We start from the raw sequence: 18,025 nt of genomic DNA on the forward strand, positions 1-18,025 counted from the left end.
TGCTGTCACTCTGGTGCCGTCTGTAACATCCACACAAATCTCAGTTGCACCTTAGACACGCCTACCCTTCAGTGTGACAACACTCAGCCCTAGAAGTTGGCTATTCAGGCACTGAACAGTGCATTATGGGAGGGCAGAGGGATGTGCATGTGTTACCCATACCCAGAAATACAGTGCAGCAAGGAATGGGGTGGTGGATGGGAATGGCGATACTGAGTAGAGCGGGGTTTAGAGGTGTTTATGTAATGATTGGTGTTATATGAGTCTAGCCATTCCCACTGGTATGCATAGAAAGAGTAAAGCAGAGTCATGAAGGTTCTACTGTACCTCCCTGTGCTGTTTCCATAATGTCTATGGCAGGAAGCTGCTTAAAGGAGAACTATGAGGTGAGTGCTTTTCACTCACCTCATAGTTCTAGCCGACCTGTGACAAAGAGACTGTCACAGGTCGGCTCAGTAGATCGGGAGGTGAGCAAACACATACCGGCGTTCGCTCACCTCTCGATCCTGTCACGGCTCTCTGCCATGACAGGGGAGGGGCTGTATTCCCTCCTCCCCGCTCCGATCCGCCATCGCTGACTGGCGGAACGGACGGGGGAGGGTACAGCTAGCTCTGCCTCTAGATAGGCAGAGCCAGCTGTCAGTCACTCAGTTGGGCGTATTCCGGCACAATTTTCGGGATCCGCTTCAGCTGCGGCGTCTCAGTATACCGCGAGCAACAGCTCGCAGTATACTGTGGCGTCTCAGTGAACCGCGAGCTACAGCTTGCAGTATACTGAGCCTAGGGTGACGGTAGGACGCTAGTTTGTGTCCTCCCGTTACCCTAAGGAGAACTATGGGGAAAAGACTTAACCCCATAGTTCTCCTTTAACAGCCAAGTGGCAAGGTGTCCCTGCTATCCCTAGAAAAGTGGTTATCAGCTTACAAGGTGTAAGGGGCTCAACTGTGGCCCTTGATGGCTTCAAAGGGCCACATATAATATTCAGTATATGAAGTCAGACATAGTAGAGGAGATGATCAGAGACTGCAGACACTGGGTGGTTGAAAACAGAAGGCACATTACATAGAAAGAGGCTGGGGACATGCTATATAAGCCTGCTAGATCACTGTCATCATAGCCTCCCTACAAATGAATGCTTCCACTACTGACTGCTTGGGTCTGCAAAGGCCTGCACAGCAAGTACCAACTGCATGTGGCCCTGGGTCGCAGGTTGGGCACCAGGGCTCAAGAACAGGAGTAGGTAACCTTGGCGCTCCAGTAATGTGGTGAAACTACTAGTGATGCAATTAGGGATTAATTAAAAAAAAAAATTCAAGTACAAGTACTTTCCCTCAGGTATTCACCGATACCAATTACCGATGCTTTCTTAAAGGGACATGACTTTTTTTTCTAAAGCAATACAGACTAATGATTTTAGGGCAGTTTCTGTTGCAATGCAAAATGGCAACCAGCAATAGAAGACTACAGATCACGTCAACCCCTGATTAAGCCGCAATGGAGAATGTCAACCGGCTCACCTGGGCTGCGTTTTGGGTCTCACCTGGGCTGCGTGTGGGGCTCACCGGGGCTGTACTGGTGGGTGCCGGCCTCTCCAGGGCTGTACGGGTGATTGTGGGGCTGTCAAGTGCTGTGCCAATCTCAGGAAGTAAGAGAAGAAGATATGAAACCAGACCGCAAGCGAGGGCCTTCAGGAAGCCAAAGTAATTAAAAAATATAAAGTGCCAGCGCTATGTATTGGGGAATTTTGTTGCCTACCCCTGCTCTAGGTGCCATCTAAGGCACAATTTATACCCTGCCCCATGGTAGAAAACACTTTAGCTTTGAGGTGTGGCATGTCATATTATTTTGTCTTGTTATATATTATGTTGTCCAAAGGGAAATCCCCTTTAAGAAAGTTCAGTGCATCTTTTTCTTGGTGTGCTCCCAGTGCTTACATTTAGGGTGGTTAACCAGTTACTAAGCACAAAACATAAAGTGCTACTTTGTCGGTTGCCAAGTGATGAAGTGAACAGTCAGTAATGCACTGTCAGATGTAGAGATACGGGCAGCGTCTGGTCTGACAGGTCCTCAAACAAAGCACCTTCAGATGTAATGACATGGACAGCCTCTGGTCTGACAGGTCCTCACACAAAGCACCTTCAGATGTAATGACATGGGCAGCCTCTGGTCTGACAGGTCCTCACACAAGATCAGCAGTCTTGGTTTTATAAGGAGTGTTCACATGTTCTTAGCATTGCTGGTGGAACAGAAAAGTAGCCTGGTAGAGATCCAAACATGGTTATCAGAGGTCAGGTTTTGTAGGTGTGATCAATAGTGAATGTAGCAATGTATGGCATGTGATACAAGCTACATAAACCTCCAGTGACTGAGCTTATATGGAGGCTATAAAGTGACTTTATGCAGCTGGGGACATCAAGGGTGTCACTTTCACTCCTTGTTGTGAAAGAGGAGAAACTTCTATTAATGCGTATCTAAAACCCAAAAACAAAAAGGAAATACACTGCCTGTCCAAAAAAACATCACCACCTGGATTTAGATAAGCAAAGAGGTCAGAACCTTCCATTGGATAATAGGTCTAGGTTCAGCAATGTTATGTCCCCACACAAATTAGGTCAGCTGCCGACCTGAATATACTAAATGACCAGATTTACCTTCAATTGATTTTTCCTTCCCTGATGGCACATTGGGCATATTCCAAGAAGACAATGCCAGGATTCATCGGGCTCAAATTGTTAAAGAGTGGTTCAGGGAGCATGAGACTTAATTTTAACACATGGAATGGCCACCACAGAGTCCAGACCCTAACCCCATTGATAATCTTTGGGACGTGCTGGAGAAGACTGTACGCAGTGGTCTGAATCTCCCATCATCACTACAAGATATTGGTGAAACATTAATAAACTCTGGATGGAAATAAATGTTGTGACATTGCATCCACTTATCGAAATGATGCCAAGGTGACTGCCGTAATCAAAGCTAAAGATGGTCCAAATAAATATTAGACTGTGTGACTTTTGTTTTGGCCAGTCAGTGTACGTTGCAGCTGATCGGTGTGTAGATGGGGCGGCTGCATTTGTTTACTGTTTTTAGACTTTATATCTTTTATTTTCACCTGGTGATCCGGCCTGAAACACACTTCCTGTCCTAGAGTGACAACGCTCACTTGCTGTACTGGATCTATGAAGAAGTGGCATTGGCTAGGCTGCTCTCCTTGTTAGGACTATTATTATTATTATTATTATTATAACATAGTATTTATATAGCGCCAATAGTTTGCACAGCGCTTTACAATATAAGGAAGACATTACAGTTACAGTACAAATCAATACAAGATGGTAAGGAGGGCCCTGCTCGTGAGGGCTTACAATCTGAAAGAGGAGGGGGAAATGATACATGAGGAGTTAGCTGTGGGAATTCATTATTTGAGAATGTGAAGGTTCAGTGGTTAGGTCGAGGTGGGATAGGCTTCCCTGAAGAGATGAGTCTTTAGGGAACGCCTAAAGGCAGTCAAGGTGGGACATAGACGGGCAGGTTGGGGTAAAGAGTTCCAGAGGATGGGGGAGACTCTAGAGAAGTCCTGGAGGCGAGTATGGGAGGAGTGGACAAGGGAGCTGGAAAGCAGGAGGTCAATGGATGAGCGGAGGGGACGTTTAGGGTGATACTTTGAGACAAGATCTGAGATATATCCGGGGGCGGAATTGTGGATGGCTATATAGGTGACTGTTAATATTTTGAATGTTATCCTCTGGGCGAGTGGAAGCCAGTGCAGGGATTGGCAAAGGGGGGATGCAGACACTGAGCGGTTGGTAAGGTGAATGAGTCTGGCAGCTGCATTCATGATAGACTGAAGGGGGGATATTCCGTGTAGTGGAAGGCCAATGAGGAGGGAGTTACAATAGTCAAGATGAGAGATAACAAGGGAGTGGTTAAGTAGTTTTGTGGTGTCATTGGTGAGGAAGGGGCGTATTTTGGAGATGTTACTAAGGTGAAGGCGGCAGGATTTGGATAGCGATTGGATGTGGGGAAGAAAGGTGAGGTCCGAGTCAAGGATGACACCTAGGACCTTGGCATGAGGGGAGGTTTGGATAGTTGTGTTATCAATCACAACTGAAATGTTGGGGGAAGGTGCACAAACATTTCTCTCCTTATCCCCATTGCACAGGGAGCCATTTCTTTTGTATTTTACAGAAAGTTGGGAAAACTGATAACATCGTTTGTGATTTCAGTTCAGTAAATGGGAACTTACAAGGACACTGGCATTCCAGCAGCATCAACAGAAACTTTTCTGCACTTGCAAAAAAACGAAGACAAATCCAGCCACCACACCCCGTGATTAGTATGCTACATTTAAAGATATTCTTTAATTATAGGTGTGTTCAGTGATGCCAGGCAAAGAACAAGGGTGAGGTGCGCAGTCCCAATGGAGCCAATCAGATTTCAGTCTGTGGTTAGATTAGTGAGAATTTCTCATTGGTTGGCTTTTTGCCCAAATACCTTGCCAGGCAGATTAAACCACCTGTGCAAAATTGGATAAATCCTGACCTGTTGGGGTGTATTTGGGGGCTATGGTTAAGAAACACTCCCAGATAGCAAGGATAACTTGCCACAAACTTGTGGCAGGGTTACATTGTAATTCTTGTTAACTTGCTGCACACATTCCTGGCAAGTTGTAGACTTGCAGAACACTCGCAGCACAAGTTCTAGTTGACACTTTTTGAAATTGTAGCAAATTTGCTTGGCAAGTCTACAGCAAGAGTCCTGCAGGTCTTAGCAAGAGCTCTGCAAGTGTACAGCATTTTTGCCAAGCACGTTGGTCTGAAGACTTGCAATGCAGACTTGCTGTAATTGTGCAACAAAATTGTGAAGCTTGGCAGGTCTGCAATAGTTTAGCAAGTCATTTTCAAGCTTGCATCTCAATTGCTTGCTATTTGGCCTATTCTACTAACCACTAAAGTCATGCAGCCTCTTTGCTCCATGCGGCCTGAGGGCGTGGCTGCGGTGCCATTCACTCCAATGCACCGCTGCACCCCCCTCCCGTCCCACAAAACAAAGTTAGCTGACCGCAATGCGATCCAGTGCGCTCCGGCTAGAATCGGGCTGAAACTGTTTCTGGTGTGAACAAGCTCTAAATGTATCTTATTTGTGCATCACGCTGCTGTAGATCCTCTGAATTGGTGCAGACACTGCCCTTCCTTCTGGAGGGTGGCTACTTTTGTTCTCCATGTGTGCATGCATTTTGTTAATAGTCAGGAGACTTGAATACATTTATAAGATTTAACTCCTGAGTTTTGTGCCCCTTTAATGGCAGCCTCCATGTTCTCTTCAGACAGGTTTCCTTTAAAGTGATATTAAAATCAAAATGTTTTTACGCTATATTAAATGTTGAACTGTGAAATCACTTACTATGGATGCTGCTTCTTGTAAAATCAGCTGGTTCCCTGAGCACTGGCTCTGATATCCTGTTGTAGGGTGGCTTCCCTTGTAGGTCCCTATGAAGCCACCCTTGTGTGTGTTGGTAAGCTGTGTGTGTCTGCAGAAACACACAAGCACAGCATGGCAAGCCGCTTCTCTGCTCCTTGCTTCTCCTTTCTCTTAGCTAGTAGATCAGGGGTCGGCAACCCCCGGCACGCGTGCCCGGCTTGGCACGCGAGGCCACATCGGCTGGCACGCAGGCCCGGATTTCATGTTGCTGACCCCTGTAGTAGATGGACAGCTGCTGGAAACTATATCTCCTTTTTGTGATATTGTACTCTACGGGAAGTTCAGGGAAGCTGAGCTGAGAGGGTTGAAGCGGTTTGGAAACATGATGACTGCAAGTGTTTGGGCACAAAATTAAAGAAATATTTTCATTTTGGGCAGTGTGAACAGTTAATGGCCTCTGTGTGTCCTGGAGGCGGAGACTTATGGGAGTTGGAGTGCAGGGCAGAGACTGGAACATTTGCAAGAAGGATCTCTGAAACTGCAGCTCCCAGGAGGCTGTGCAGGAGAGAGGAGACTTACGGGCGGTAGCTGCTGTGCGCGCTCAGTCTGGGACAGCCATCTGAAGAGGACATACCTGTGTAACCCTGTGTGGGTTAAGACTGTGTGCTACAGAGGTGTGTGGTCACCGCTGACATACAGGAACACACAGGCTCTGTGCAGCGGTGTACAGAGAGACTGACATGAGTAGCTGAATCAGAGAGGACACGATCGAGTGCCTGAAATGAGGTCTGGTGACGCGGTTAGCGCAAGGACTTCGAGGCCTAGTCGCACGGCCGAACCAGCCACCGGGGTGATCCAGGTCTGTTGCTCAATGGTCCAAAGTCCTCTTTTCTGATGAGAGCAAATTTTGCATCTCATTTGCAAACCAAAGTGTTAATTGCACAGAACCGCGCAATTAACATACTTCCTGGGTGTGAACGAGCCCTTCATTTTTAAAGTCCAATAGAAACATGCTTGATACATTTTTTATACATACCTATACATCAGATTTGCAACAGAAACAACTGTAGAGAAAAAGGGCCCCGTGTGTTTTTTTAATGAGTAACAGCAGTAAGTAAAATAACCGCCGTCTGTTGCTGGGGAGCAGGGGCTTATCTCCATCATTCCATAATCCTGCTTATTATTAAACCAAGCCATTGTGTGCTGTACTTTAATGCGCACAGAACGTCCCCAGGCAAACATTGTTTAGACTATCCCAGAACACAATGGAAAAGGAATATGGGAAGGTCCTGGTGGAAAAAAAAAAAACTTAGTGGCAACCAGTTCACATTGCTTCACATGTGTACAGAACCAGTCCGACCAGTTCAGCAGGATCTCACAGTTTCTACTACTTTCTGACGATCATGCAATCTTTTTTATGCAAACAACCCATTCGAACAGCACATGGCGTTTGTAATAGGAATTTGGGCATGCAGACTAATGTGATTCTTAGATTAGCAAAATGAATTTTCTTTGTTTGTTGTTCTTTACCCTGAAATATTTTTAAAAATTTGGAAAAGTTAAAATAAAAACATTTTTGGTTTCGGCCTGACATATTATTTTTTATTTTTTTTCGGTTTTGAAATTTTACATTTCGGTGCACCTCTAGGTTTCGCCTTTTCATATGTATAACTGCGCAATAAAATTTTGTTTTTTATAGTTCACTTTTTACTTGGGCTACCGTGGTAACCCCAGAAATGTAATTTGTGTATTGTATATAGATTCTTTTGGAGATTAGGTGCCCATTACCAAGGACACCCATACAGTGGTTAGAGTCACTCTATAGAGAGTATTATTGAATGATCAAGATACAAGATTTTTGGTATGAACGTTTTTACAAAAAAATCTACCAGTGTATGGCCAGTTTAAGGGCCGATCAGACAAAAGGATAAAACAATAATTTGTGTCTCCCATTGCTGTGAATGTGAAGGTAGACCAGTCTAGTGAATAGATAATTGATGGTTTCTAGATGTTCCAGAATGTGGATCTTCTGTCATCACTTTAACCATCTTGTCCTTATCTGCTCAACACAGTTAAAATATACAATACAGATTTTGTAGATGGGTGAATGACTAATGAGCTGAGGGAACATGAGGGGCTTGATACTGAATAGTACTAGTATGCTGTGCACCAAGGGGGCTACAATCAGCGGTGTATTTAACTTTGCTGCTGCCCTAGGCAAGGCAAGGCAGCATCGCCGCCCTCAGCGAATCTGCTGCTCCAGGCAAACGCCTTGTTTGCCTCGCGGCAGATACGCCCCTGGCTACAATATATCTTCATTGTGCTACAGACTGAGGACTGTGTGTGTGTCATCAATCTCTTTCTGCAGAGGAACCTTCATCAAATACAATACATCCTAAAGAGCAAAAACTGTGGCGTGTTTTGTTATACAGTTTACAAGCATAGTAACGTGGAATTTGACATGACCTGAGCTTGCCATTAGATGAATATCTGTTTTGAATAAGTGTTTCTGAACCTTTTTTTTTTTTTTTTTCTTTTGTAACTGTTGAGCCGATACTTATGAAGTTCTTAATTGTGAACCAGTTCCACAGCTTGTCAAAGTAATGCATGCAGTACTTTTTTCAACCAAACTGCAACATATGATACTGCAGAACAGCGCATTGTGGCACGGTCGATGGCATTCATTTTTATGCACCTGACTGCGCTGATTAATGAGAATCTCTTCATGATAAGAAGCGCCTCTCATTGGTCAGCGCAGTAAAAAAAATGCCTCATTGGTCAGCGAGGTCAAAAGCACCTCCCATTGGTGAGCGCCGTCAAGTGACCGCGCTCACCAATGAGTGCTTGCCATTAGTGAGCATAAATAAAATACCAACCACAGGGCTGTGCTGCTGTGTATGATGTACAGTTCCTACACGGCAGCTGTGTGGGGGGAAGGAGTGTTCGTTGAAAGGTAAGAGCAGGGTTGAGATTTGTGGTGGTAATTCTATTTTCCCAAATTCGCCTGGGAAAGTGGAATTACCCTTTTAAGGCAATATTTATAAAGCAGCAAGTCTGACTTTCAGCAAACATTCTCTACAGGTGAAACTTCTATGTCCACATGTTTTAAAAGACAGTGTATGTTCTCCTTTTAGAGAATAGAAATGGATGCCCTCAACCAAAGCAATGCGGTCAAGTGCCATTTATAGCTGGCAGGTGCATTTGGGGTGCCATTCAAATGAATGGTAACACAGCTGCCGCACTGTAATGCAAGGGCTCGGTGTGAACTGGCCCTTAATGTCTGGATTGATCACTGGTGCTGGATGCAGTTCCCTTGTTCTGGCTCATAAAGCAGTAACAAGGCTACAGAGGTTTATCTTTTCCTTTGGGCAGCAGGTGACAAATGTAAAAACTTTTACACTAAGACACCTCTCACACGAGCTGGTCAGCAGGGGTTCCATGCAGGGAATCTCTCCTGATCGGAGCTGTGTATGGATAGCCCCCCCCCCCGAAATACTCCCGATCTTGCACAATCAGGTCCAAGTAGGAACACTGTTTCGGTTTGTTTTTCCGGACCATGTCAGAGTCGGGGGTAAGCGGATGGAAACGCACACCTGTTCATTTAGACCCGGCTGCCCGTAATCTAGCATTGGGCACCCGATTGGGTCCGCCTGAAAAACGGACAGGTGGAGCCGATCGGAGTGGTCGTGTGAAAGGGGCCTAACACAGTATTAATACCTAGAAAAAAAACCACAAAATTATGGCTAAATAAACATCTTATATTGTAAAGCACTGCGCAAACTGGCGCTATATAAATCCTGTATAATAATAATAATAAACATCTTGTAACAAGTGTCTTGTGTGAATAGACATGCGGCCCAGGGAGGAAATGTGGAATGTAAACAATTTTTTGCTGTGGGTAGAAAAAATATAAAGAATGTTGAGTATTTTTCAGGCATGTCCGTGAAGTTTCATAGAGGTTCTGTCTTCTGCCTCCCCAGTATACAAGGAAGTAAAACACTTGTTCATTTTCCTTCAGGTTAGCTGCTTGTCATTGTGTCTGTAAAGCTACCTATGAGATGACATTCCGTTTCTGGCTAAATCAGGCAAAGATCATCCAATTTCTATGAGTTTAATAAGTTCTAGGTATGACTGGTCATCAATCCTGTCCAGAATATTGTTGTTCCCCCTTGTGGATAAGCGGATTCATTAGCATGACTGGCTATCACATGTTACTACATACTAGGGATGCACCGATGCCGGCATTTCGGTTACGAGTACCATTATTTTTTTTTCCGGTACTTACCGATTACCGGAAGTCCCATTCAGGAAGCCAGGCGGCGTGTAATGAGTCGCCACCTGGCTTCCCGATTAGCAGGAAAGCCATCCCCATGCTTCTCGTTACTAGATGGCGAGAAAGCGTGGAGCCGGCTTTCTGGCCAATCAGGAAGCCAGGCACTGTGTAATGACACGGTGCCAGGCTTCCTGATTGGCCGGCTCCATGCTCCCTCGTCATGAGGTCACAAGTGACGAGGGAGCATGGAGCCGGCTTGCCGGGCAGCGTGTAATGACTCTGCGCGGCTTCCTGATACCGGAAGTATCGGGCTAAGCATCGGAGCATTTAGGTGACTATGAGTACTCAGCATCAGCACCGAAACTAGTATCGGTGCATTCCTACTACATACCCAGAAGTACTGGACAATTTATCAGCGGCTAAATGCAGCAGTAGAAAGAGAAAGTGAGTATGCAACTTAGGCTGGCCATACACATCATTTTCTTTTCATTCAACCCGCGGGCTGCACACAAAAAATTGACCCGATTCCTCCAACACAAACAGCGTGCCCCACACACTGCGAATTTAGTCCAGTACATTAAAAACGCTCATTCGACCAGTGTATGGGCACCCTAAGGAGTTGTATTAAAGGAAACCTCTTGCTTTGCATAGACCAAGAACAAGTTTCCCTCAAGGATGGCCACATATAACTCCCATGTTTTGGAAGTTGTCGTAAAGTGACACTAAACTTAAATCTTAAAAATACATTCAAGTACCTTAACGAATAACAAAACTGAACCTTCTTTGTGTATCACTCGGCTATAGATCCTCAAATCCTCTCTGAATTGGTGCTGACACTGTCCTTCCTTCTGAAGGGCGGCTACTTTTGTTCCCCATGGTCTTGTGTGTGTTGTAAAGTAGTCACCGCTCCATGCTCACTCCCGGGGTGGACAGTGAGTTTGGAGCGGTTACTACTTTATTAATTTTTGCTTGTGTTATGTCATTGCATTTGAGTTAGAGATTGCAGAACTTTCCACAGATCTTGTTTTGAGGTACATTTCCCGGTCACATTACATCCGCCATAATCTATAATCACATTAATGTCAGAATGTATGATTTTGTTTAACAGAACTCACCTGAACATGGCTCTCAATGACCTGACATCCAGAGCAGTACTTCTTTACGATGAGTGGATTAAAGATGCTGGTAAGTGAGCTCTAAGTTTATTGTGAGTTGTGTCCTTGTGACGTCAACCATTTTCTATTTCCAACCATTGTTCCCATTCCTTTTGATAAGAAATGTTTGTTTGCCAAGTTTATATAATTATGGCAACGTGTGTTACTGACTAGTTGTGCCATTTTCAAGTCTTCTGACTAGCAGTATACCAGTCACGTATGATTTTCTAATTACCCAAGTGAAGTAGTAGACCTCAAAGACAAAAGTCTCTCTTTTGGTTTAGAGCTGAACTCCAGTCCGGCCTTATCTTCAGTCTTGCACAGTTGTACAGGCTCCTCTACTGTATTGATTTCACTGCACACTGTAAGTCCACCTCCATTTATTTTTTGGATGACATTCAGCATCATCTAGCTCTTTGCTCCCCAGCTTGGGAGCCCCTGGCCTGCCCCTTTTTTATTTAATCGATTTTACAGTTCTCGGTCATTGAGGTTCAACATCACATATGGGCAATGCTTAGGACATCATCTGCACGCAAATGCAGCCTGTCAAGGAACATCCTCTCATCCTCTCTCAGACGGACATCCACCCAGTAAGGCATTTTGATATTTACATAATGACAGCCCACTGCTTTCATTAGGGCTGAGGATTCTTGAGGGTGCTGTGATGGTTTCAGGGAGCTATATCCAGAATCCTTCTGTCCCTTCCCAGCAGCTATGATCTGCCTGCATTGCGTAGAGCAGCACAAAGACCTAATGGTGAGGTCACAAGGTTTAAAATAGGGTATGTAATGGAAACTGGTTTTAATTTTAAATATTTCTGTGAAGGTTCTCATTCATCCAGGTCATGGTATAGCTAGTAGTAGTTAGCCACATTCAGCTACATTTGTTCTATATTGTTGAAGACCATTCCCAGCTTATTCAAGCACTTCTTCGGTTTCATTTTTGGGACCACAGAGGGGAGAAGCAGAACACACAGAAAAAATGTAGTCATCCCGTATGTAGCTAGTGTGTAGGAAAGGAATTCCAACAAACATTGCATCCCTGTGTCTTTCAAACCAAGCAAAATAAGATAGAAGCTTGTACATTAAAAGACCCCACACCAAAACACAAGTGAAAAACCCTTTGTATGTGCAGTGTAGCAACGAATGCAAAGACCTATGCAAATAACTTCTGAGAAAACAAATGACCTGACGTAGGAGGGTAGATCCTACAGTATTTTCCCCACACCATAAGAAACATTTTAAGGTCAGTGAGATGTACATTTTGGACAGAGGGGACAACTGGATTGCAAGAGGCATGAAAGATGCCGTTTACATTAACAAAAACTGTGCCAACACTTCCCCACTCCCAAGCATTGTAACTAAAGTAAACTCCCAGTTATTTGGAACCCACAGGGATCGGTCGGTGCCGGAAAACTGTAGTTTCTGATTGCTTGAGAGGTAATAGTAACTCTCCAGCAACCAACCACCCCTGCGCGTGGCACCCCCATTACGATCCACTCCTCTGCTCAGTGGGCAAATATTGGCTTTTGCAATTTAAAATAGCCAATAGCAGGCTGGCTATTGCTCCCCGTTGTTTACATTTTGCTGCCGACTGCAGAACCTAGCTGGCAGCAAGATGGAAACAAAGAATTTCATTAGAAACTAGATACATTTACAGGGTTATTCACAAAAGGGTGAGGAGTTTGGAGGAGGGAGAAGTGAACAATCTAGGCCAAAATAGCTGATTTGGAAAGATTCTCCAATTCAGTTCACTTTCCAGTTGCATGTTGGCCTAGATTGTTCACTTCTCCTCCCTCCTCCAAACTCTTCACCCATTCGTGAATAACCCTGTTAGTTGCTAAGAACAATTTTTTTTTTTGTGTGCACTAAGCAACTGATAATTTTTTTTTGTGTGTATCAAGCCACTGGCAAAAAAAAGAATCGAGGACATATGTCCTCTTTGCTCCCCTTTTTTTTCTTTTTTTTGTACCGGTTGCTTGAATGCCGGATAATGGGGAGTTTACTGTACTTGGATTTCCCTTGATTTCAGCCTGTCGCAGACCCTGTACAACAGCGCTGGAGTGTGAAATGAAGAAGAAACCAAAAGATCCAATAAGGTCATGGGCTGACTGGAGGAGAAAACTGTGACAGAGAGATGATCTCATCATTGTGCTGCTTCTCCTTTCACTGTCCAGTCACAGGCTGGGACGGTTCTAGGATGACCTGGGCTTAGAGGAAATGGGTTGAATGATGCTGACCATCAGACTGAGGACATGTAGCAGCATAAAACATGGGTACTGTGGGGGAAATATCTAAATTGAAGGTGAATATTGCAGCAAAAGCTGGTGTGGCTATGAATCGTATCTTGTTATTTTTGGCTGGAGTTCAGTTTTAATCATGAATGTTCTATAAGTTCTGTTTAATGAGGTCACACCTTGTTGCCAATACAAGAAACTTGATTTCGAATGACGTTGAAGTCATGCCAGGCAGTGTTCACGGGGTAAAATTGCCAAAAGCCAACTTTGATATATGAATAACTGAGTGGATTAGTGATTGTAAGGTTTATATACAGTGCTGACTGAAGTCCAGAGGCAAAGTCATAATCAATGTCATGAAGGTGGTTGTACTGCTTCATATTTTTATTCTATATACAGTACAGGGATAATGGGCCTCTAAAAAGTGAGACATTTCTCCACGTTCCATCTAATTTTTTCCTCAGAGGTGCAAGTTAACTGTTTTACTGGAGTTTTCAGAATTACTTCTTACTCTTTTGTCACTGCTAGCTTGTCAGCTGTCTTTTATCTGTTGGCTAAAACAATCAGTCCTAAAAAAAAAAAGTTGAGAAGGTTTGTCAGATATAGGCAACCGCCTCAGATAATGAGTCGGTTGCCTCAGGAAGCATCTCATTGGGGGGGCAGCTGGGTGGTGGCGGCCAGATCATCCCAGATTGCTAAGAGTTTTTGGCAATCTGTGACACTCTAACTGGTGTCCTATCCAGCCGTCATCTGCCGCCAAACACCTTCCCCTCTCCCGCAACAAGTGAACCAGTAAATCTTACATCTTGCCTGCCACCCCTTTTTCCCCCTGAACAAAATTGCCTCCGGTGGCAAATAGCAAAGGGACAGCTTTAGGAAAGAAAGCACTTTCAATGGCAACAACAGGGGGCTAGAAACAGGAGTCACGATGGGGTTGCCCAGGGGTGTCCCTACAATTTGTGACACCTGAGGCAGGGGAGTCCTGAGGGGAGGGGGGGAAGTTGCTGGTGGTGTGTGTCTGTGTGTCTTTGTCTGTCTGTGTGTCTTTGTCTGCGTGTCTTTGTCTGTGTGTCTTTGTCTGTGTATGTCTGTCTGGTGGTGGTGGTGCATGTTACCATGGAGTGTGTATGTGCTGGCGGTGCACGTTACCGGGGGAGTGGCGGGTACTTGTGACTCCAGCTCTGACCAGTGTCCCATCCAGCTCACTGACATCACTAGTTGCCATGAGCTGAGTTGGACGCCATCCCTGGCGTGAACAAGCTGTAAGTCCAAAAGCTAATTCATACTATGTGCTGTGACCTATGTTTTTCTACACAAGGACAATACAGGTTACCACCAGGGTACACTGAAAACAATTAAGTGCCCTGTTCACACTGCAGCGCTGACTTGAGGTGGGCTGCGGTGCGTTATGGAAAAATGCGGACATGGTGCATTTTTCCGCAAGTCGCTGGCGCTCACCTGAAGTCACCTTGGCCACTGCAATGCTACTTCTGACAGCACACAGCGCACACGAGCCCCAGAGGAAAACGTGAGAATGGGCCTGAAATGATATCATTTTGATGTACTTGAAGTGAACTTCTGCTTCATGCAGGAAAGAAAATGTATAATACCGGAATACACGGATGGAAATTTGTGAAAATATTTTGAGCTCTGGAAAATGTATGTTCTAATAGATACGGGTGCTTACACGAGGCCTCTTACACAAGTGTGTAAAAAAAACAAAAAACAGGCAGAAGCATTTTTAACTTCTCTCTGCTGCCTGTTAACGACGGGCGGGGCCCTCCTTACCATCTTGTCTTGAAATGTATTGTAATTGTCATGTCTTCCGTAAGCTGGCCATACACCTTAAGGTGGTTGTAAAGTAATTAAAAAAACGTACAATCTGCCCATCTTGGACAGGCAGATCGTACTTGCGATCATCGCAAGCCATCCCCGCTGAGGGCGGGGGGGCTTCCGATGATTGCAGTGCTAACCGGGCAGTGAGCGCTTGCGCACACCGGCCCGTGCGGCATTCGTCTCCCGACCACGCCACCAACCCGCCGAAAATCGTACGATTTTTCAGCAGGTTTTTAAGCGTTCTCGGAAGGCGAATGTCGTGCGACCTTACAGTAGAAGCAGTCACACACTGCCCATACACCTGCCGATTATCGTACGATCGCGGGATTACCCGGAATTATCGTACGATAATCGGCAGGTGTATGGGCACCTTTTTATATTGTAAAGTGCTGCGCAAACTGTTAGCTTCTTGCAACCTTTGACAGCCTGCTGTATGCCACCCTGTAGTGCCAGCTGTTATCAGTGTCATCCAAAGCAGTGCCAGCCATACCATTGCCAGGCATGGCAAGTATCAGCCAAGACAGGTCATGTCTGAAATAAATGTTGCACGGCTCATTCAAGCAGTTCAGCAACTCCCAGAATTGTATGACCCAAGTCTACCCAGCTACTGCGACTCCTTCAAAAATATGGAAGTGTGGTAACTACCCTTTACTACATCACTTTACTCTTTAACGCACTCCCCTACTTGCAGGGCATTTTGGAAGCGTTTTTGACACCTCCTCAATGCCTTGAAAATGCCTGTCGGATGCCTTGTTAACACTAGAGGCGCGTTAATCAGCTTTGCTCTTTCATTAAATTCTCAACGCTTGTGTGAAAGAACCCTTAGGCCTGGTCTTGTCAATTACCAGCCTATTAACCCTTTCCTTGCCACCGCCATAAGGCATACGGTGGGAAAAAACTGTTCCCAGCTGGCCAGGTCAGTAAGCCGTACGAAGGTGGCATTTACAGTTCTGCTATAAGCTCAAGGTCGCTTTAGCGACCATGAACTTATAGTGGAACTGTTCCCCAGACTGTCCCCTTTAAATTAATATCGGTCATCAGCGGCTTACAAGCCGCTGATGACCGCTATTAACAAAAATAAAGGGGGCCCCCCCACCACTGCTGCCGGCATCTGGAGCCTCTCATCCCTGCCTGGAGCCACTCCAGGCAAAGATCTGTGTCTGCATGGATCCCCGCTGCTCTCCCCCGCTTGTAGAGGCTGAGGCAGCGGGGGATCCGAAAAAAAATCTCAGGCGGGGAAGTTTCAGGATGGCCGAGCGGTGAGGAGATCGGAGCTGCTGTCATCCTGTCAGTTTCCGGATGACAGCGGCTCTGTGCGTGGCCGAGCGGAGGATTGGTAAACATCAATGACATTTACCGATCCTCTGTGCAGCACAAACACTGGAGCGATCACTTCGGTGTTTGTAAATAACTGGGGACACATAGTACTATGCGTCCCCAGTTATGAATGAACAGGATGTGATTTACATCACTTCCTGTTCATTCATGATTTTCTCAATGAGGAGAAGCACTCACTACAGAGGCTCCTCCCCATTCAGAAACTGGTGATAGTAAATATTTTACTATCACCAGTTTCTGAATGAATGGGAAGCCTCTGTACTGAGTGCTTCCCATTCATTGAGTGCTGAGGCTGCAGAAAAAAAAAATGAGGACTCTGTGTCCTCAATTTTCTATTTCAAAAGGGAAATGTCAGGGGTCTAAGTCGCTTATTTACAGTTTTGCGTGCCTTAATTTTTTTACCTTTTCGCAAAAAGGCGCAATTTCAAATTTGCAAATATTATTTATTAACTCCAATACAGTTTTTATCTTTTTAGATTTAGTCAGAAAATATATTTTTTTGTGCGCTGATACTAATTTTAGTGTGTTTTATTAATTGAATTGTGTATTTTTATCGGTTTAATATTAATTTGAGAAACATTTGCGAAATTATCGCAGGTCCTACAAATTTAGTAGCACCATCTTTTTATTCTACCGGGCCTGCGCTTTCAGAAAATATATGGTTTGGGGGGTCTTTTACAAACGCTAGCAACGCAATCAATGGGAAAAATTGCAAAAATGGTGTGGCCAGCTGAGGTGCCAAATGTTCCGGAGGGCTTGGCAGCGAAAGGGTTATTGGCTTTCTTTATATTGTAGCTAATGTGGAAACAAGATGACTTCTATAAGAATGGAAGAGCCTTTAGCTTGGGGTATCGTGTTATTTTCTATATGTAGGTTTTTGCTGCTACAAAAAGCTCTGTGTTCAGAAGTACAGCAATTTGTATTAATTCTGGTTCACGTCTGAATTCCTTCTCTCTCCTCTCTCTCTCTCTCTCTCTCTCTCCTTCTTCTTTTTTTTTTTTCTCCCTTTTTTTGTTTTTTGTTTTTTTATTTTGGTCAGTAACCTGCCAACTGTCAGGATATTCAGAGCATAGATTTCTCACCATTGCAGTGAAAGTAAAGTAGAGCAAAGTCAGAAGAAAAGATGATTGCAGAGTTTGTGGAAATGTCTGCCCTAGCTATGCAAAGCATGGTTCTGTCAGTCACTGAACACAGTACTGTATTGTACTTGTGACAGCGCAGGGGGCACACATGATGAAATGCTAAACTCCCACACTGTATGGGAACTCTATGGGGGCCCTTTAGGACAGAATTAAAGGGGTTCTGGCTCTGAGTAGTGGACACTATTGTATACACTTTCTGGCACGTTAAATCAAGTTTTTTTTGTATATTATCCATATCTTAAAGAAGGACTCCAGGCAAAACGTTTTTTTAACCATTGGAATGGGGCTACCCCTGAGCTGCAAGGACTAACTGCTCATTTTTGTCTAGGTGCAAAAATAGAAAGGTTTGCAGCCTGCTTGCTCTTAGACCGATCCTTCCAGCCTCACTCCCCCTTCACTGCAGCGGTCTAAGGATCCTTGAGTCATCATGTCCAATACACTGTGTATAGGACGCAAGGACATCGAGGAGCATGCCATGCAGCATAGGAAGAGCGAGGCTGGAGGGGACTGATCAAGCTGGCTCCAAGTATCGGGAGAGTGTGTATATGTGTAAATATATATATATATATATCACACACACACACACACACACACACACACACACACACACACACACACACACACA

The 18,025-nt window shown here is 44.8% G+C and overlaps 1 protein-coding gene across 1 annotated transcript in view; it reads left to right on the top strand.

Moving 5' to 3' along the window:
- ELOVL7 (ELOVL fatty acid elongase 7) overlaps positions 1–18,025 on the top strand; it is a 41,211-nt gene that overhangs the window by 7,981 nt on the left and 15,205 nt on the right. Inside the window, exon 2 of the mRNA XM_018557944.1 lies at positions 10,803–10,879. Coding sequence (XP_018413446.1) covers positions 10,816–10,879 — 64 coding nt within the window. The 5' untranslated portion in view covers positions 10,803–10,815. The remainder of the gene's footprint in view (positions 1–10,802; positions 10,880–18,025) is intronic.

Source organism: Nanorana parkeri, unplaced genomic scaffold (assembly GCF_000935625.1).
Source record: "Nanorana parkeri isolate BGI_ZX_2015 unplaced genomic scaffold, ASM93562v1 scaffold312, whole genome shotgun sequence".
NCBI lineage: Eukaryota > Metazoa > Chordata > Amphibia > Anura > Dicroglossidae > Nanorana > Nanorana parkeri.